The sequence below is a fragment of the Rhinolophus hipposideros genome (assembly GCF_964194185.1).
Source record: "Rhinolophus hipposideros genome assembly, chromosome: 3".
In the NCBI taxonomy this organism is placed as follows: domain Eukaryota; kingdom Metazoa; phylum Chordata; class Mammalia; order Chiroptera; family Rhinolophidae; genus Rhinolophus; species Rhinolophus hipposideros.
The window spans coordinates 6,379,537-6,401,339 of NC_138049.1; the positions used below are offsets into that span (position 1 = coordinate 6,379,537).

General features: G+C 46.1%; 1 protein-coding gene across 1 annotated transcript in view; it reads left to right on the top strand.

Annotated features, from left to right (window-relative positions):
- Positions 1–21,803, top strand: part of PRKN (parkin RBR E3 ubiquitin protein ligase) — a 1,140,411-nt gene that overhangs the window by 1,114,898 nt on the left and 3,710 nt on the right. Inside the window, exon 11 of the mRNA XM_081044895.1 lies at positions 17,083–17,200. Within this exon, the coding sequence (XP_080901021.1) occupies positions 17,083–17,200 (118 nt within the window). The remainder of the gene's footprint in view (positions 1–17,082; positions 17,201–21,803) is intronic.

The window sequence follows — 21,803 nt, forward strand, 5'->3', positions numbered from 1 at the left end:
TGCCCAGCACATAGCCGGTACTCATTAAATGTAGTCAAATGAATGACAACTCCCTCTTTCATCTCCATATCTCACTCCTTACCATGAAGCTGGGAAAGAATGGGTGGGGAGGAGTAGATCGAGATGGTGACAGAGCAGGCTCCTGAGTTTCTCTCTTCATACAGACACATTGAAAGTGCAGTTACACACAGAGCAATGCCCTCTGGAAGAGATCCAGAAACTAGCTGAGTGACCAACACATTAGATGATTGAGAAAATACCCACACTGAAATGGGAAGGAAAGGCTGAGACACACTTTCACCATAAACCCCATCTCCAGCACTGCACCATACATTTGGGCGGGAATCCCTGAAACAGAAGGCCAAACAAGTTCAGGGCTCGTGCTGCCATCACCACTCAGCCAACAGACCGACACAGGAGTTGGGTCATAGAACAAGCGTTTATTATCAGAGCACTTGGTGGTGTGGGAAGACAGTGGGTTAACACCTCCAAAAACTGCCTTAACATTCTTAGACTAGCCTAGGATATTTAAGGGAAAATCTGGGCATTCCTCCAGAGGCTACGTGATGGTTCCAGGGGTCTGCATGGAGCCTCCCCTCTGGCAATGTAGCTCTCTAAAGTGATCACCAAACTAGGAGCAGTGATGACAGTAACCTGGAAAGAATGCTGGGCCATAAAGATTGTGATCAGTGTATGTGTGTGTGTGGGGGGGGTGCATTGTGACTAGTAAGCAAGCATAAGTTTCAGGATAATTATCTAAAGCAGGGAACTGGGACAGGGGACATCCTAAGCTCATACCACACGGAGGGTGTTGATCAATTAATTGTTAAACTGTAGGGCAGGGAACGGCGAGGCCAGGGACATTGCAAGGCCTCTTTTGTGGGGGTCCCAACCGAGCCCTGTTTCACCCCCAACTCCCAGATTCTCCTGGAGGAGTGGAGGATTTGGACCCCAACTATCAATACACCCACCAGAGGGACTGGCTCTGAAAATGCCTACCTCTGAAAACCAAAAGGACTGTGTCCATACAACCCACAGACTATAGCAAACAATAAGCAGTTCTCATTGTGTGCAGAGCACTCTCCACAGAGCTTAGCACAGAGGGAGCACGAAAAATTGCCCATCCCACAAGTCTTCCCATGAGAGACATTTATGTACATACTTTGAAAGCTGCTGACTGAGAGCCAGGCTTCTCATTGAGCAAGCCTAGCAGCTGGACGTGATCCTCCCCAGAGAACAGGGAAGCCAGAGGACACCGCAGCCACCTTCTCCCTCCAGCACACTACAAGTCGTCAGGATTTTCCCAGATGGAGATTGTACTCACGTCAGCACCCTGGCCTTAATGGCAGCCACCCAAGTGACAGGTCTCCAGTTGCCTGGTTATAAAAGTCAAAGAGACTTCGATTCATGAGTCCAGTTGGACTATAGCAAACAAAGAAGCAATTCTAAACTGGCTGTCACAGAAGGTGCAGGCAAAAAAATGTCTATCTCCCATCTTTCCCTGTAAAGGGTTTATCTAAATACTTTCAAAGGGCCAGGCTTCTAATTTAGCATGTCTTTAGGGGCTGCCTGCGATCCTCCCCAGGGACCATGGAAGCCAGCAGACACCTTTCCCACCTATTATTGGAGACTACTCCAATAATAAAACCATGTCACCAGTATGTCCCAAAAGGAGCTTTTATACGTATCTGGCACCTCAGCTTTTACTGCTGCCACCTAAAGAATGGGCCCCTGGATCACTTGGCCCTAATAGCCAAAGGGGTTTGCATTCCTGAATCCCACAAGACTGTAGCAAGCAAAAAAACAGTTCTTTTTTTTAATATATATGTATATAAAATTATAGTTGGCATTCATTATTGTTCAGCTTCAGGTGTACAGTACATTGCTCAAGCATCTACAGCATCCCTGAGGTGGTCTCCCAGATGGGACACGTGTCCATCAGATACCCTACAAAATCTTTACAACATTATTGATTACGTTCCCCAAATTATTTTTCAAAAACCCTGAGGCCATTTTGTGGTTACCAACTGTTTTCTAATCCCCTCACCTTCCCCCTTATCCCCACCCCCCGCCCATCTAACAACCCTCAATTTTTCCTCTTTGTCCCCAAAACTGTTTCTGATTAGTTCATTCACTTATTCTTTTCTTTAGATTCCACATATAAGTGAGATCATATGGTACTTGTCTTTCTCTGTCTGACTTATTTCACTTAACATAATGTTCTCTAGGTCCATCCCTGTTGTTGCAAATGGTAAAATTTCACTCTTCTTTATGGCTGCGTAATAGTCCATTGTATAAATGTACCACAGCTTCTTAATCCAGTCATCTACCGATGGGCATTTCGGTTGTTTCCATGTCTTGGCTATTGTATATAGTGCTGCAATAAACATAGGAGTGCATACTGATTTTTGAATTGGAGTTTTGAATTTCTCCGGATAGATGCCTAGGAGTGGAATTGCTGGATCATAGGGTAGTTCCATTTTCAGATTTTTGCGATACCTCCATGCTGTTTTCCATAGTGGCTGCACCAATCTGCAATCCCACCAACAGTGCACAAGCGCTCCTTTTTCTCCACATCCGCGCCAGCACTTGTTGTTTGTTGATTTATTGATGATAGCCATTTTGACTGGGGTGAGGTGGTATCTCATTGTGGTTTTTATTTGCATTTCTCTGATGGTTAGTGAGGTTGAGCATTTCTTCATATGTCTGTTTGCCATCTGTATGTCCTTTTTAGAAAAATGTCTCTTCATGTCCTCTGCCCATTTTTTAATTGGGTTGTTTGTTTTTTTGGAGTTGAGTTGAGTGAGTTTTTTTATAGATTTGTGATATTAATCCTTTATCAGATATATCATTGGCAAATATCTTTTCCCATTCAGTAGGATCCCTTTTTGTTTTATTGATGGTTTTCTTTGCTGTGAAAAAACTTTTTAGTTTGATGTAATCCCACGTGTTTATTTTTTCTCTTACTTCCCTCGCACGAGGGGATATATCAGTAAAAATCTTACTCCGGGTAATGTCTGTGTAGTTTCTTCCTATATTTTCTTCTAGATATTTTATGCTTTCAGATCTTACATTTAAGTCTTTAAGCCATTTTGAATTTATTCTTGTATATGGTGTAAGGAGGTGATCCAGCTTCATTTTCCTGCATGTGTCTGTCCAGGTTTCCCAGCACCATTTATTGAACAGACTGTCTTTACCCCATCATACATTCTTGCTTCCATTGTTGTAGATTAAATGGGCATATAGGCATGGATTTACTTCTGGACTCTCTATTCTGTTCCATTGATCTATGTGTCTATTTTTATGCCAGTACCATGTTGTTTTGATTACTGTAGACTTGTAGTATAATTTGAAGTCAGGTATCGTTATACCTCCCACTTTGTTCTTATTTCTCAAGATTGCTGAGGCTATCCGGGGTCTTTTATGGTCCCATATAAATATTAGGATTATATGTTCTATTTCTGTGAAAAACGCAATAGGTAGTTTGATAGGAATTGCGTTGAATAAAAAAACAGTTCTTAATGGGTGCAGGACCATCACCACCACCACCCATGTCTGTACACCTGTGCCAAGTGGAAAGGGGGCAGGCAAAAATGTCCATCTTCCAGTCACTCCCTGGAAGGGACCTAACTACATACTTTCACATCTGTTGCCTGAGGGTCTGGCTTCTAATCAGCCTGCATCTATGGGCTGAATGCAATTCTCCCCTTTGAGACAGTGACAGGTTTTGGCACACTCTCAACTACTGGGAGCTACTGAGAATAAAGAAGGAGGCATGGACAATCACAAAAGTTTAAGAGACAACCAGTAGCTCAGTTGGGCTGATTTAATGAAATTCATCTCCTACACCAGATCATTCTGTCAAAACTGGAAGAGGTGGCTGTTTCATCTAATGCACAGAAACCAAAACAAAGACACACAAAAATGAAGAAATAAAGGGATATGTTCAAAACAAAAAAAAACGTTAAATCTACAGAAACAGATCTTAATGAAATGGAAATAAGTGGTTTACCTGAAAGAGTTATAAATAACAGACATAAGTATACTCACCAAGGTTAGGAGAGGAATGCCTGAACAAAGTGGTAATATCAACAAATAGAAAATATTAAAAATTACCAAACAGAACTCACAGAGTAGAAGAATACAATAACTAAACAACAAAAAAAAAAGTAATAAAAGAGTTCAGCAACAAACTAGATCAAGCAGAAGAAAGCATCAGTGAACTCAAAGACAGGGCAGTGGAATTCATCCGATCCCAGAAGCAAAAAGAAAACAGATTGAACACTAGTAAAGATAGCATAAGGGACATCATTAAAGTAGACTAACATATGCATTATAGAAGTCCAAAAAGGAGATGAGAGAAACGGCCAAAAGCTAGTCAAAGAAATAATGACTGAAAACTTCGCTAACCTGGGAAAAGAAATGAACATCCACATCCAGGAAGCCCAAAATGCACCCAAAAAGATGAATCTGAACAGACCCATCCTGGGAAACATTAGAATTAAATTATCAATGTTAAAGACAAGAAAGAATCTTTTTCTAAAAATAACTTTCGAGTATTTATCATTTTGGTGCCCTGATCTTGGACTTCCCAGCCTCCAGAACTGTGAAAAATAACTTTCTATTGTTTATAAGCCACTCCGTCTGTTAGGTGTATTTACAGCAGCCTGAGGAGACTAGACACATACTGAGCAAACTCAATTGTGGACCCAGCTTCAATCAGAAAAACAGCTCCCCTCCCCATGGTGCCAGAGTTGTGAGCCAAGGGAGAGGTACTCATGGCACAGTGGTGGGTGACATGGGGGTCTAAGCCACCTCACTTTGCACCTGACTCCTGCCCTATGGCCCTACTTGTGCCCGACCCTGGATGTGCCACTGCCATCCTATGAAGCACTCCTGCTGATGCCCTAGCTCTACAGGCTCAGGACCACACCAGGAGCTTTTTTTCAGATGGTGCACAACTGTCAGTTGCAGAACCCTAGACATCGTCATTGTGATTCTCTAATTGGCTTATAGAAAACCCCATGTGAGGTCTTTTCCCACCACAGACATCTTGAATACCATGGAGTCTGCCTTCGTATGTCCCTAGAGACAGGACTGCTTGCACTGCAGCCTGACCCTTCCGCACAGCCCCGTGCATCTCTGGACCCCACTCAGCGTCTAGTGCTCCTCTCCCACCGGTCATGGCCTCTTCCTTGGTAAGCAGCTGGCTGGTCTCCAACTCTATCCTCCATTTGAGAGTTTGCATCCATCCTAGAACTACTCCTGGTACCAACTGTCATAGGTCAGGTTCCCAGGGAAACAGCCTCTGAGTCGTGCAAGTGTTTCCCTGGAAACTCTGAGTCTTGGAGGGGGTGACGCTCTCAGGAACAACACCTTAGGAAGAGAAGGAAGCAGGATTGAGCAGAGGGAGACGTTGAACTGTGATGCAATTGTAACAGAAGATGGGGCAGGGGGCCTGGGAATTGGGATGGCCCTTGAGAGTTGTCTCACCTTGAAGCACAGGGGCTACAGGGTGGCCCTTAGCATGTATCCATTGCATGCATCCATTGGTCATTGGATGTGGGTTGTCCCCACCTCCATGATGGGCTGTAACTCTGACTTAGGGAAAGTCCTGGACAGCCTGTCAGCAGAGATCCCTCAGCAGCCAAAATTCCCAGCAGTGGGGAAAACCCAGACCTCAGTGCCAAGGTGGGGTGGGGCTGGGTGCAAAAGGCACTCTACCAGAGTCAAGACTTGAGAGAAACATTGGGGTGCTGGCAGCTGCATCGGGGGGTTCAGAGAGGTGGTGGTGTGCGGTAGGATCCACGGACCTTGGCAATGATCAGAAGGCAGGATGAGAGAAGTGATGAGTTAAGGTCAGTGCTCGAATTCTGACTTGAGTGGATGGTGCCATTCACTGGAAGTGGAAACACCAGAACTACCCAGGGTTTTCAGGGAGAGATGACAGGTTCACTGTGGACATCTCAGCTAAGATGTTCAGTGGGCAAACGAATGGAAGCACAGACCACCCCAGAGGGGACGTCCAAGCTGGAGCCAGTGACCAAGACACAAGATGAGTAATCTCCAGTGGACGGCTCCTTATCTGTGATCCCTACCCCACCCTCTCAGATCTGTAGCCAGAGGCTGGGAGTCATGCCTCCCCTGGTGACAGAGAGTCTGGATTCCTAGGTATATTTGCCTCTGTATCTCATCGCGCAGTTATCTCTGGGCCATTCACTGCTGTTGCAAACAAGTGCAGCCACAGAATTGGGAGACGGGGAAGTTTATTATCCCTGGAGTTCTAGCTGCCCAGTTATTTGGGAGTGTAGTTCCTGAATCGCTTGCTGGTTTAAGTAAAGCAGCTTTCTTGATGCCGCTTTGCTTAGATCTCTGACCCTGGACACGTAGTATAGTGGACGTGCAGACAGATGTCGCGACTGGGGTAGGTCTCCAGTGAATGCAGGTGTGTCCTCTGCTCAGCATTCCATCGCAAGAAGCTCAGTAAGTGTGAGGCGAGGCCAGGCCCCGTAGTGCATTTCTAAAGCACTTAGCCCGTGGAAAGTTTGGCTCTGGGGGAGCAGAAACCACCCTGGCTGGTACCCAAAAGCACTGGTAATGACTTCCTCCACATCCGGGCAAGTCACTCAAACTCGTACAGCATGTTTCCTCACCTGCCACAAGGGGCCAGTAAGAGCTACTGAGCTATAAAGAATAAAATTAGAATTATGCGAAGGCTTTTATAAGTTGTAAAGTACTACAAAATGGTAAAACTTTAGGGTTTGGGTCTTTTAAGGTTGCGTGCTAAAAGTGTCAAGCATTATAGAGAGAAAATGAAAGGCAACATTGAAAGATACATGAAGGCACACTTCCGTGAGTGCACAAATGTGCACCTGTGCACGTGCACACACACACACACACACACACACAATTAAATGTACCAGGAGGCAGACCCTTACCACACAGACCCAGGTCTCTGTCTCTCCAAGAACCCTTCCTTACCTTCAGTTTTCCCTCTCCTGGGGCTGTCACTCCACAGAGAGCCAGCCCTGAGACCCCACTGCCGCTCTTCCCTGAGGCTCAGCCTCTCTCCCACGGGGCTCCTCCCCCCTTAGAAGCCTCCAGGGCCCCACATGTTCACGCTGGCCTGGTGTCCACACTGAGGGCTACCGTCTTCCAGGTCCCCTGAGCTCGCTTACCTCGGCTCTGGCCAGAGCTCTTCCCTGCCCCCTCCCAGACACCATCCAGCATCCCTGACCGTCCTCCCCTCTGCCCCTGTGACTTCAGGATCCACAGGGGTTTTAGGAATCCTGGCCACTTGCTAGAAAAGGGCTAAATGTGAATTCCTCGCCTGAGTTTGCAATTCTATATCCTGTATTCTAGACTCAGAAGCAAGCTGGTAGGGCCACTCGGTAATGTGGGGGGTATTTCTACAGAAACTTGTTATCACACACCCCCCGACACCACACACACACACACACACACACACACACACACACACAGGAGTGCTTTCTCCCGGCTCATGGAAAGCATGCCTGGAAATTCTCTGCATTTCCTCTCAGAGCAGGAAAAGGGGAAACATCTGCTGCTGAGCACCTCTGCTTCACCAGATGGCGCTAAGTCCTTAAGGGAAGTAATATACGAGCTCAGACAATTAAGTTAGTAAACTTGTTGCACGGATGTCGCTAACCTTTTTTAATATCAGAGGGATTATTCATTATGAATTTGTACCAACTAGAAAAACAGGTAACCAAGTTTACTGTTTGGAAGTGCTGAAAGGCTGCGTGAAAAAGTTAGACGGCCTGAACTTTTCGTCAACAATTCATGGCTCTTGTATCACGACAATGCACCAGCACACAGCATGTCTGTAAGGGAGTTTTCAGCCAGTAAACAAATAACTGTATTGGAACACCCTCCCTACTCACCTGATCTGGCCCCCAATGACTGCTTTCTTTACCCAAAGATAAAGGAAATATTGAAAGGAAGACATTTTGATGACATTCAGGACATCAAGGGTAATATGATGACAGCTCTGATGGCCATTCCAGAAAAAGAGTTCCCAAATTGCTTTGAAGGGTGACTAGGCCAAAGAGATCTGGTCTTGAAAAATGAGTTTCAGCCATGACTAGCTGTGATGGTTATATTTTTGTGTCAGCTTGGCTAGGCTCTGTTGTCCAGTTGTTTTGGCAAACACTAATGTAGGGGTGGCTGTGAAGGAATTTGTAGCTGTGATCAACATCTCCAATCAATTGACATTAAGTGAAAGAGATTATCCAGGATGTGAGTGGTCCTCACCCAATCAGTTGAAGGCCTTGAGAATTTAGCGGGAGGTTTCCCAGATAAGAGGTAGCTCTGTCTCAAGACCATAACATAGAAACCCTGGCCGAGTTACCAGACTGCCTGCCTGCCCTACGGATTTTGGACTTGCCAACTCTCACCATCCCATGAGCCAATTCCTTACAAGAGGTCCATATATTTTACACATACGTCTCTATGTCCTATTGGTTCTCTCTGGAGAGCCCTGACAGATGCACTAGCTCTAGTGATCCTTAAGTTAATTGTGTAACCTCTCAAAGCCACGTTTTTCTCCCCTGTAATATGAGATTGAAAAATCAAAAAGATTTAATGAAACGATGCCGGCCTAGCGCCTAGCTCGGAGCCTGGCGACCACAGTGAGAGCTGAACAAGGTGTTCCTTCCTTGTGAATCCTCATATATATACGTGTCCCACAGGATCACGGAAGGCTGGAGGACTAGACATACACACTCGAGACAACCTGTGCTAGAATACACACACACACACACACACACACACTCCATTCTAGCTGTGTTCAACACAGTGTATACAAACCTTCTGCCAGCAAGGCTTTTCAAAGAGTAGTCCACACCCTACCTGCACAAGCATCTCTGGGGAACGTGTTAAATCACAAATTCCTGCCCCTCCACCCCCCGCCAGACCCACTGATTCAGAAAGTGGGTGGGGGCCGTGGGGGTTCTGCAGCAACATGTGTTTGAACAAGCCCTCCAGGCACTAACACACACCCCAGGGTGAGAGCATTGTTCTGTTACCATGTAAGCACCCCAGCCAGGGGGTTTTGTTTGTGGTTTGTTTGCCATCTCGTTTGTTTACTGGAGTTTCCCTAGCACCTAGAACAGTGCCTGCCCGTCATAGGCACCCAACACATTTGTTGAATGAATGGATTTCTGTGCCAGTCCTAGCAAAAACAATAGTCTGCTTTGTACCAAAATAGCTACACTTTACACAAAGGATAAACTTTGTTCTCTGCTCTGGCTTCCTCTTTGCCTTAGAGGTGCTTTTGGATTCAACGTCGAGTCTATGTGGATCATTTTCGTAATTACTGACCTAAGCAAGCCCTGAACGAGAGATCTGCATTATCACAAATACAGGTTCGCTGATCTTCCTTGCTCAAGCGCAGATTTTCTCCAGGCATCAATTTGCGACAATAGTTGAACACAAAGCACTTTAAAATTCCCGTAAATGATGGCTGTTAACAATCTTGCTACTTAATATCTACATGGTTCCATTACACCATCAATCTCAAAATAGGCTAATAGATATTATGTACCTTCCTTTCCTCCTCTATGAAGCCGTTAAGACAATCAAATCCAACGGTGGTGTTTGGTACACATTGCACTAGTAACAGCAATTTCCACTGTCATTGTCATTATCAAAAACAGTCTCCCAAATTACATCCAAAAGCATGGCTGGGAAGTTTAGAACTCAGTAGAGAGAGTACAGCCCAACAGCCCACCCAGCCCTGGACACCTACTCCATTACATCATAGCACTCGGATTTTCTTTCTAAAGATGATGATGATAGATAGATAGATACATAGATAGATAGATAGATAGATAGATAGATAGATAGATAGATAGATAGATAGATAGATAGATAGACAGATGATAGACAGATAGATAGATAGATGATAGATAGATAGATAGATAGATAGATAGATAGATAGATAGATAGATAGATAGATGATTCTCCAAAAAGAGAGTAATAATTTCAAGAATGTGAGAACAAAACTTGGTGACATCTTCGTGCCTGAAAGGTGATGGAGTGGTGTGACTCACAAGCCGTAACCTTGGACTAGAACATCCATTTGTTTGACTTTGCTGTGACTCTGGGAAAATTGAGAAAGCTCCTACCTGAGGAGGTGACAGTTTTCAGTAGTTCCGTGGCGAGCGAGTGTTATCTGGGCATTCAGTTTGGATGGGCAAGGTGACACTTCAGAGTTGGCATTCACCTAAAAACATTCACATCTGAATTAAGCCAACTACATTTTCAGTGATTAATGGCAATGTGATTTCTTTTTGGAAAATAGATGTAAACTGACTTTAGAATTAGGATATACTTGTCCAATTATTGGCTAAATAGGTGTCACGAATAAGTTTCCCAAAGCAGGGAAGATAACATGTATGTCAATAGCCCCTCAAGTTGGTCTTACTGGCTTGTATATGAAAGTATCTCGTAGGCACAGGTTTTAAAACCTCTGTGAGGGCATTTTGATTTACCTGTATTTTTTTAAAGGAGACTCACGGCCAATCCCGGCCTTCAGCGGTCTTTTCAGTTTATGCACACGCCATAGTCTAATCGTCCCATCTCTGTATGTCAGAGATGGCGGTGATGATGATGAGAAAACAATAATGATTGTTATCACAGAAAACACGCACTTAGCATTCAGGGCACACCAGGCTCTGGGCTCAGCTCTGCCTGTTCGTCCCACTGACTCACAACCACCCTTGGGAGGTAAGTGCTGTCCCCTTGGCACAGATGAGCAGAGACTGCACTTAGGCTTCTGCCCGTGGTACACAGCAAGCAAAGGCTGACTCTGGGAGTGAAACCAGCACCATGGCTCCAAGCTCGGCACCGACCTGCTTCTTGTGCTACAGACCTCTACATGTCACGGAACAATTAGCTCTGTCTAGGCGAAAACCCTGGGCCCTTCTTGAGCTAGCATGTCAATACTTGACCTTGCTGAAGTACTTTGAAGCTATGTAGGAAAGCATAGGAAATTGCTGTTTTCAGCCATCAAATTTGTGGGAAGAGACACTTGTCCCGTTGCACCCCCACTCCACACTCCTCCTCCCGATGGGTGAGCAGGGAGCAGGCACAGAGGTCTGCACAGTTGGCCCAATTGTTACACTGCCCTGTATGAGCCCCAGTGAGTCACATGCAGAGCGACAATGCTGAGTCATTGGAAAAAAGCCCTTCCCTTCTGGCAGCATGAGAACAAGTCATCGCCTTACAGCTTGATGACTAAAGCCAGCACAGAGTGTTTATCCAACTGAACATGTTCTTCAGCCCGAGTGAGTGTGGGGGTTCCCAAAACCCCAGCGCGTTTTGAGAATTCAAATTTCTGGACCCCACCCCAGATCTACTGAATTCAAATTTCCAGGGTGTGACCATGAGAATCAGTATTTTTTTAAAAATCCCTAGGCATCCTGAAGCAGTGGACACCCGTCCCTTGCTTGCAATTATTCCAGAAGGATTTGAACATCAGTACAAGGATGATCGTAAAAAATGCTAAGCAAAGATCTCAGTGGAAAGGGCTTGATGACAGCCCTTTTCCCCTGGGAACTGACAGTCAGAGGTCTAACACAAAGTCGCGTTGGCCCAGACAGCCGACTAATAAGCTGTTCCAGAACTGTGTTCCTTGGTGCCCCAATGTCAGTCAGACCAGCAGCAGTGACGTGGGTCCCTGGCTGTCCTCTCACACATGGATCCAAGAGGGTGAAGCTAGGAAGGAACAAAAGTAACGTTGCTGCATGGGCAGGGGCCTCCTGAGGGCCTTCTCGGTGCTTTTGGTGGCTCTGTTCTGCCAAGAAGGAAGGAAGACCACAGGTGTTGGGCGCAGGCAGACAATCAGAGGTGAAAAGACGCTGGCTTTGGCGATGGGGGTCTCCCTCGTGTCCTTTCTGACAGTTTCAGCAGGTCAGGTGGAAGGAAGCAAGAGCCAGCCAGGTAGCAGTGACAGCAGATAGCAAGAGAGCAGTCAAGGAGACCTAGACTGAAGGCGTCAGACTGCTGGCACAGGAAGCTGGACAGTAAGGGCTCGTGGCGACGGCAGAGGAAGCAAAGGTTTCCCCCCACTGCCTCTTGGCCGCAACTTGATGCAGAACTGCTGCCTGAGATTGCCTGGCCTCAACCTTTCCATCCCCGTAGTGACACAAATAAATCATAGTAGCAACGGCATGGGGTCTGAAATCAGACGGCTCAGAGTCTAGATTCTGATGCCGCTGCTCACAGACCCTGTGACTTTGGCCTCGCTCCGAAGCCTCTCAAAGCTGTGGTTTCTTCTGCCAACACAGTTGATAACAAGACCTACCTTTCCGGGAGGCTCCAATTACTAAAGAAATAATCCAGGTCCCTGACACAGAGCGTGCCCTCCTAGTACAGGACTGTTTCTTCTTCAAACCGTTCGGCCCTCGCTCTGCTCTGCTCCCCGCAGACGCCAACACACAGCTTGGCAGGGGCCACAGCATGACTCGCAGACAGTTTTGTGTTAACCCACCCTGCAGTCTTATTCATCAAATCAGTGAGGAAACCAGCATATGGGCAAGAGAGCTGGGTCCGTGAGCATGTGGGGAACAGGATACGGTATCCTTTACTGGGAAAATACGCTGGCATATGGTTTCTAAGTTCCATACAGAACTGGTTCATGCTCTATGGGGCAATCAAACCGTATCTTTTAGGAAAATACTCTCTACCACTAAAAAGAACATTCCCACTTTCTCAATTTTCCACAAGTTAACCTCTAAGCTTTCAAGGCTGTAAAATGCCTTGTAATCAGTTGGGGGTGACGAGTCAGAGTTACCTCCCTTGGGAGAGAGTTGGATGACTGTCAGGCAGAGTCACCATAAACTTCTCTAGCATGGTACAAAAAAGCGTTTCACACATCCACCGCTGTGCCGTGTTCCTTAGGCTTTGGGGAGTTTCTCACGCCCCAGGCTTTCTCATCTTGTCTCTGACGTTTAAAGGTGGGCATCTCCACGAGGGTCTGTCCTTGGCATTCGTGTTCTGTGGCGTGTGCTCCAGCCAGCACCTTTGCCACTTCCCTGCGCCCCTCTCCCCAGGGTTCATTCCCGCACCTCTAACTGCCCCCTGGGCATGTCCAGTGGGCTGTTCAGCTGCTGACTGGGCACACCCCACGCCAACAGCTCATGCTTTCCCCCCACCACATCTCCTTCCCACACATCACCCCTTAACTTGTCAGGTGTCCCCACTCTGCCACAGGGTCTCACCACCCAGGCTCCGGTGAGTGACACCTGCCCCCATGCTACTTCATGCTTCACCCCCCACTGGCTCCCACAGGGTGGGGTGCGACATAACCATTTCAAGCCTCTTTTCCTCATCTGCGGAACAAGGAGAGCGTATTACATAGTGTATGCTTGAGGTTATTACAAGGATTAAAGGTGACAGATATAAAGCATCTGGTCCATAGGAGGTTCTCGATAAATGGCACCTCTTATAATAAAAACAGCCTGTGGTTTAAGACCCTTTGCAATCTGCCCACAACTTACTTTTTTTCCTCTTTGGTTCTTCACCTATGATATGATGTCTGAAACCTCTTTTCTATCACTGCAGCCTTCCCTGACCCTCTCGGCAGTTTCCACACAATGCATGGGACCACTCACGAACTCGTGCCTGCCGTCCTGCCTTGTACACTCATGAATGTTGCTTTAACATTCATCATGTGCCCGGTGTATGGTCATGCCATTCCCTCTGTCAAAAGTGGTCCTTTTACCTCCCTTTATTCATTCAACTTCTATCCATCATTTGAGAAAGCACCTGCCCAAATACCGCCTTCCATCCAGTCTCTCCTGATCATGTTTTAATAACTATATTTCAAGATAGTTGGCATCCTTTGAATTTTATATTTTGCACTTTAAAACATTCTGAGAAGTTCAGAGACCCACAAGTGATCCATGGCACAAAAAAGAAACGTTAGGGACCACACTCTAGATCAGGGACCAGTGTGGTAGGTCCCTCAATGGGTGCCTGCACCCATCCAGCTTTGTTAGGTGTATAGACCTGGGAGAAATTGCACTTAGCACACAGTGTGCTGTATTGCTGAGAAGCACACTTTGAAAGTAATTTTTAATAGGTAAAATTATATATTTCTCTGATCTTAATGCCCAAGTTAGGGCCACACGTGAATCTGAGCTGATTGGAAGACAATATGCTTAGGATAGAAACCCACTTAGGAAATCTTACGATGGTTCTCATTAACCACAGCTTTATCCCTGGGCTCTCAGCCGCAAGTGCTCCTCATGTTGTCCCCGAGCCAAAGGAAGTTCTCAGTGACCTGTGGTTGCTTCTTAGCCCTTAAACTGACTCTGCTTTATCTAACAAAGTATTCAAACATCACATGACACCCTCTGTGTTATAAAGGAAACTTCCTTTGTGAAAGGGATGGCCAATTAACAGAAAGAAATTTGTTTCACCCCAATGACTGCCATTACAGATGCACCTCGCCTGCCTGCCCCTCCTGGTTCAGGGTCTCCTTCCAGCCGGCTGTTAAGTCAGGGCCGTTGTGGGGGTGCCATTCACTCATTCACTCAGCTAAGTTATACTGAGTGCCTCCAAACACCAGACGCTATGCCAGACACAGGAGACACGAGGACGACACAGACGTGCTCTAGCCCTGGCAATTCCCTTTCTATTGGAAATACCAGAAACACAAATGCTAATCCCTATTTAAAAAAAAAAAAATTAAATGCTGAAACTTAGGTATAAACACAGTTATTTACCTCATAATACTTCATTCTTTAAGACTGAAGCCCTCAGTCTTCATACTAAATACATTCTACATATATTTCAAAAGTATGTAGAATCTAAAGATGAAATGTTACAAGTTGGACTCATCTTTGAGGTGAGGGATTCTACTCAGCAGGTGCCCCACGCATCCAGGTACCTCACTGCACTGGCCACCAGAGGACGACCCCCTTGAGGTGGTCGTTTCCTAGCAGAGCTTTCACTCTCATCATCCAGAAAACCTGCTCAGAGGCCGTGGTCAAAGCACCGTGCTAGGGGCTAGAACCCAGGTGAAAGCATCTCTGGGTTGGGTTTCCGTCCTTCAGGTTTTGCAGATTTTGTATTTGATTGGCACTGACGCTGCTGTTTGTGGAGTGAGCGTCCTTGGACCTGGCCCGTGGCCTTCTTACTACTCAGAGGCTTCATTTGCAAAATAAGTGTGATGTCTGTGCCCACTGATTTCTCGAGGTTAATTGTGAGGGGCAACTGAAATCATGGAAATCGAAGTAGAAAAAAATAAGGTGTTGGGTCGGCCCGGTGGCTCAGGCAGTTGGAGCTCCGTGCTCCTAACTCTGAAGGCTGCCGGTTCGATTCCCACATGGGTCAGTGGGCTCTCAACCACAAGGTTGCCATTTCAACAACTTGAGTCCCGAAAGGGATGGTGGGCAGCGCCCCGTGCAACTAAGATTGAACACGGCACCTTGAGCTGAGCTGCCGCTGAGCTCCCAGATGGCTCAGTTGGCTGGAGCATGGGCTCTCAACCACAAGGTTGCCAGTTCAACTCCCGCAAGGGATGGTGGGCTGTGCCCCCTGCAACGAGCAACGGCAACTGGACCTGGAGCTGAGCTGCGCCCTCCACAACTAAGACTGAAAGGACAAAAACTGAACGGTACCCTCCACAACTAAGATTGAAAGGACAACCACTTGACTTAGAAAAAAAAGACCTGGAAGTACACACTGTTCCCCAATAAAGTCCTGTTCCCCTTCCCCAATAAAATCTTTAAAAAAAAATAAGGTGTTATAAATTTGTACAGTATTATCAGTGTTGTTACTAGAGCAATATCAGAGTATTAGAGCATTTCATGGTATTCAATTCCTTTGCTAAATTATATTTCAAGTTATTTTCAGTAGTTTCTGAACCTAAAAATATCTCTGGGAATGTTTAAAAAGAGGTTGAAAATTAATGAAATGATTTGCATGCTCACATTAATTTTAAAGCATAGAAGAAAAAATGTTAAATAAAATAGAGGACAAGACAGAGGGGTCCCTTTTGGATTAACATTCTGAAATATGTTTCTGGACCACAGGGTTCCTGTATTGAATCCCCAAATGTGCCAGTTATTTTTCTGCACATGTCACTTAGTGTTGAAGCAAGTGGAGAGACAGCCGTGTCTGAACGCTTAGACGGGTATAGAATGACTATCTGCAGAGGTTGCTCTGAAACTGCTCTCCTTTTCATGGGAAGAGCCAGGGGTGGTTTAGTCCTCTGACATGACACGCGAGCTCACTGTGTATAGTTCCTGAGGTGATTCATATTATCACTTACCTGCATGTGTCAGATACTCGTTCTAAGTCTTGAAAAAAAATTAACCCCCTTCATCCTTGACATGCCCAAAGGCACTAGGCATGTTTTATTTCCATCTGTGAGAGGAGAACTTTCTGAGAGCTTAAGGAATTTTCCGTCCCTGGGGGGATGGCGGGGTCTGTGATCTGAACTCGGCAGCTGGAGGCTCAGCCCCCAGTCTTGACCTCTGGCTGCTCCCAAGTCCCATTGTCACCTTCTCTGTCACATCCACTTCTTTCCTTGTTCCTGCTCCTGTCCATTCTGTAACAACATTTGGAGTCTCCAAAAGAGACTCCAAATTTGAAAAGCAAAGATTTTGGTGTCACACAGACTCTCCTACCTACCAGCTTTGTGCAATTGTTTAACTCATCTAATCCTCCATGTAAAAGAAAAAAAAAACAAACACAAAAAAACACGAATATACTCACCTGAGGAAGCCTGTAACAAGTGTATAAGAGCATTTATCGCCTTGCCTGCCTATTAAGCACCCAGTTGGTATTGTTTATTACAATTATTCAAAACAACAAAAGAGGGGAGCTCGTACTGTGAAAATGAGCAATCTTTTCTTAGCTTGTAAGCGCAGGCCGTGTGCCAAGAAAACCATGTTCTGTGCGTGTCCAGCCCGATCCACCACTTGTCAGGGGAGTTTATGTTTGAGCTTCTTGCCTGAGGGCAGCTCCGTCTCTAAGAATTTCCTGTACCAGTGCTTCAATCCCAGTACAGTGCTCTGAACTTCAGCTCCTGTGTCTCTATTTACCCAGGCCTACAGAGTGGATGAGGAGGCAGCAGAGCGAGCTCGCTGGGAAGAATCTTCCAAAGAAACAATCAAGAAAACCACCAAGCCCTGTCCTCGTTGCCACGTGCCAGTGGAGAAAAACGGTGAGTCTGAGGACTTGATGAGCTCTTCTTGGAGAGCATTAGCTGCATGCTTGTAACAGTCAGGCCCGCGAGGAGGGTTTTATAACTGGGCAGCTCAGCTTGGGGCTTTGGAGCCATCTGGCCAGACTTTGGGCCTCAGCTCTCCCACGTCCGCCTTCGGAATCTCCTAGGCTGCAAGTCCTCATCTGTCTGATTGCCCTTGTTATTATTTATTATTAATAATATTAGGCACATTGCATCTGATAAGTTGTCCAGCACTGTAACCAAAAAAAAGAAAAGAAAGGATGCTAGGGACACTTCCAATTCCCGTATTTCCTGAATGTTCTCCTAGTGTCTAGAGATGCTCAGTGGGGGAAAGGAGATATCACCAGGTCAAATCAATTTGCCAAGTGGGTCCTTCTACACCCCCTTCTTGGATAATAGGAAAAGAGAAACTAACGTGCATTGAGCACTTACTGCATGCTTGTTCTAAGCTCTCTACAAGTGTCAGATGATTTAACCCTCGCCGAAGTCACATAGGGAAGCTGCGACTGCCCCATTCACAAGGTACATAAGCAGATTAAAGCAGTTCAGAAAGCTGTTTAATTTTGTTTAACCAATTGGTTTCTTTTTTTTTTCACGACCTAGTGATTTGCGTCCCATTGAACACTGGGACCCACTCTGGGCTTTGGTTTCTCTGTCCCTGCCGTGGGAGAGTTAGCGCCTATGACACTCGGCTCCTTCATTAAAATACCCTTTACATGAACGTGTTTTCCAATAGGGTTTTTTCTTCTCCCTTCTACCAACTGCTCTCTAAATTTTAAGACTGTGAAGTGACAACTTGAAGGTACCTCTGGATTAAATGACATTGACTATGGTCAAAGTCTTCCAGAAACCCACGTACACGTCCTACAGGGGGTGGTTTCCAGGCTTAGACATGCCGGCATCCATATTGGAGTGGTTCCCCCTAAGGATGCTGTAAACCCAGGGCAGCATCTCACAGAAGGCACAGGCTCCCTTCCTCACACATGCAGTCCCATGTCCTCCTCCTCCTCATGAATGCTGGGCCTGCCGCGGCTGTGGGGAGACTGGCGAAAGCTCGTAGGCAGAAGGACTGCTCTCCCAGCTCCTGCCTTAATAGACATGTGGGCCGTGTCATGTAAGAAGGACATAGAGCGACGCGCCGGCTCTGTGCTGATGCGTCCATGCTTGTGCCTGTGGTTGTCCTTTGACCCCACCAACCCCCCGCTGCTCTGATGGCTACACTGTGTGGCTCTCCCCAGCTTTGCGGCCTGAGCTGAAGTCACACTATATTCAGAGTGTCCTTTGTGCTGCCCCTTTCACGGTGACCCTCGTACCTCTCAGCAGCCCGCGGGGTACCTGCTGCCATCCGCCCTGGCTGTGCCAACTATTTTAGAGCCATAACACAGCCCAGTGCCCAGAGTTCTTTCTAAACGTGAAACACGTGTGCGTGTCTGAGGTGGAGGCAGCAGCATGTCACAGATGGGAAGTAAAGCGAAGCACCGGTGCAGCTTTTCCCACGTTCTCCTCACTGAGTCTGAAGGGCACGCTGGTTTGCAGGCTGCTGAGGGCTGGCTTGTGTGGAGTGAGCTAGCAGGCCCATTATGGGCACTCCAGTCTCTCTTTCCTCAGCGATGTCCGTTAGGAAGTCTTCCTTATTGCAGACCAGGCTGCCAGTGCATCCCAGAGCAGCAGGCACGCCACGTTCCTTAGCTCTGCACAAATTGTCCCCACCCCCCAGGAAAAAATTGACCCCCGAGTTATTGTTACCCCTGTGCAATCCTGGAATGCTCCTAAAAAGGCGGTGGGGTTGCGTGCACCTCCACAGAGAAGACATCAGTGAGTCAGAGGAAAGAGTTTTCTAGCCCTCACGCACTGAGCAGCATTGCATGGGCAACAGGAAGTGACAACAGGCAAAGGCCCCTCAGAGGAGAGGGTGTGCAGTGTTGGTAAACACAGGACGGAGTTCCATGCCACAGCTGTTTAAAGAAGGCAAATGGAAGCGTGAGAGACCATTTTGCTGTCCTCAAGGGTCACGAAACTTGTCTGTCTGTGCCCTGGGCCCAGAAGAGTGCCTGGCAAATATTTTTGAATTAAAAAGTAGCTAGTAAAGGAGATAGACACATACATAGATAGTTTGATAAAATATGGTAGAGAAAGCAAACTAGTAAAGACCAAACGATGTAGGAATATTTCTGTGAGTCCCCAAATGATGTAGGGGACTTTTGAGTCAGTGAGTGAGTGAGTGCTGGGTCATGTTTTATGAGACCAAGGAATGGAAACAAGGAATGGACCCAGGAGAAGCAAAGAGTTGTAAAAGAGGGTAGTTTATTGAAAGCAAAGGGGCAGAGCTCCAGAACTGGAGGGAGTCCTGAGTGGGGTGCCCAGTGACTAGGCAAAAGTTCTTACTTTTAAACCTTCCCTTGCCTGTTTGTGGAAGGGGAGCTAGCGCCTTTTAATGGAATTCATCTACCAGGTTTGTTCTGTTTGCCCATCCTGAAGGGATTAGCAAAATAACCCAATTTCTATCTATCAGATCTGTTCAGTTTGTCAGGCCAAAAGGGATTTATGAGATAATTTATTAGACTCACGGCACTGTTACATTTTGTCCTAAGTGAAGGAGTTATTTCAGAACCTGAAGTTTCAGGATATGGCTGTCTTTTATTTATTCTACCAGGGACTTTCCTGTCTGCCTAACAACAGGCTAACTAACCTGTCTCACAAAGACCTGGGGGTTAAGAGACTGCTTCCTGGAAGAATCAGTGAGCTGATATTTGAAGGACCAGGGGAAATTAGCCAGTCAAGGAAGTGGGAGGGGAGCCCCTAGGCAGAGGGCATGTACAAAGGCAAGGAGTGTAACCAGGGGTGTGTGTGTGCCGGGTGCCCAGCGGTTTGGAGTCCTAGAAGAGGCCTGGCAGGAGCTTAGGCTACGTGTTGGGTATGACAGAAAGTGTAGGGCCCTGAGTGGTATGAGGCGTTTGGACTTGACTGTAAGACACGGTGCCATCCCAGGTTGTGAAACAGGGAGATGCTGTGGGCAGAAATGCCTCTTCTTCCGACCACACCAGCAGCTCTGGAAGGTGGAATTGAAGGAGAACGGTGATACATGGCTGTAGAAAAGTTTCCAACTCTGATTATTTCTTTGAAATATTGCGATGTGTTATAAATGCAGAGAACTAATTTCCCACCTATAGATGTTTAATCTGTGAACTGAAAAGCTGAAATTTAAAGCTTATAATGATAGTCTAAACTGTTTGAAAGTATATTCTACAACAAATGTAGGCTCTATTAAGCAAGAATAGCTAATTTTGTTGTCTAGTTCTCAACCTGAGCTCATAGCCCATTTCGTATTTAGCCCAATCCCCGAGAAGGAATTCCTCCATCAGCAAAGCTGCAATGATACGAAAATTATTTCCATTGTAAGCACGAACTGAACCTTGGTAGTTTCTCCCATAATCCCCTACAATCTTTGGAAGTTTCTTGCTTCTGTTGGGGAAGGAGCCAAATTACCTCCTCAACCCTTCTTTACTTCTCACCGCTGGACTAATATTAAAACAACAAAATTGACACAGTACTAGACTAACAGGAGACAACCCTGTTTAATGTATGCAAAAGGGAAATTCACAGTATCATGCTCAGATCTAAAATGACACTTAAAGAAATGACTGAACTAGGTACTTTTTGTACATCTTAGACAAAGAAATGATAAATTTGTGACACATCGACAGGACAAAGCCAGTGCTCATTAGAAAGGAATCCAGGCAAGTTTGGGGCTTAGGTAGTGAATCCGCCAAGGCTACAAGGTTTGCTTGTACACGCTTTCTTGAGTCTGGATTTTTTACCTCTTGTGATAGACTGTCTCTCAGCCGTCGGGAACAGGGAGGGCCCCTGTCATGGAGATTTATTTCCTGCATTTAGGGTGTCAGAGGAGCGTCAGAGAGTTCCTTCCACTCCTGCTGCTTGTCAAGTGATTTCAATTCGGGATTCTTAGTATGCCATTGTGAGGTATATTGGGGAGACCTGCCCAGGCCTCAACGCTTCAATTGCACCTCAAGCAGATGAGATTCTGGCTCCATTCTCTGATCAGTACGGGTCTGCTGCCACTTAAATTGCCTTCAGTTTGTTCAGGAACTTCTACTGTCATTAAATATAATGAAGAGTGGCTGGCCCGAGCCATGGTGGTGCCTGGGCACAGGCTGGGCTTCTCCTGGCCTGAGTGTCGGTCAGTAGACAGAATTCTCTAAGAGGGAGGCCATCTTTTCTCACTGAAATATCCACCAATGAAGTGTGAAGCTGTCGGCAGCTTCTTGCTCACATATACTGTTAAGCTGGCAAAGCTTTTAGGATTCAAGTCCCTGATGCTTCTCCATTTTATGGGCTCTCGCATATTGCCTTGTGTGTGTTAAACCACAGAAAGGGAGTGAATATCCTCTCTTCCTGTATCCTTTCTCCTACTGTGCCATTGTGATTCTAGTTTCTGTAATAAAATCTTATTTGTAATGCCAGCAGTCCATATCTATTAAGATTCTGAACCTTTCATTAGCATCACTTTAATATTTCATTGAATTTCAATGCATTGGTTAAAAATTTTTTATGATATTCC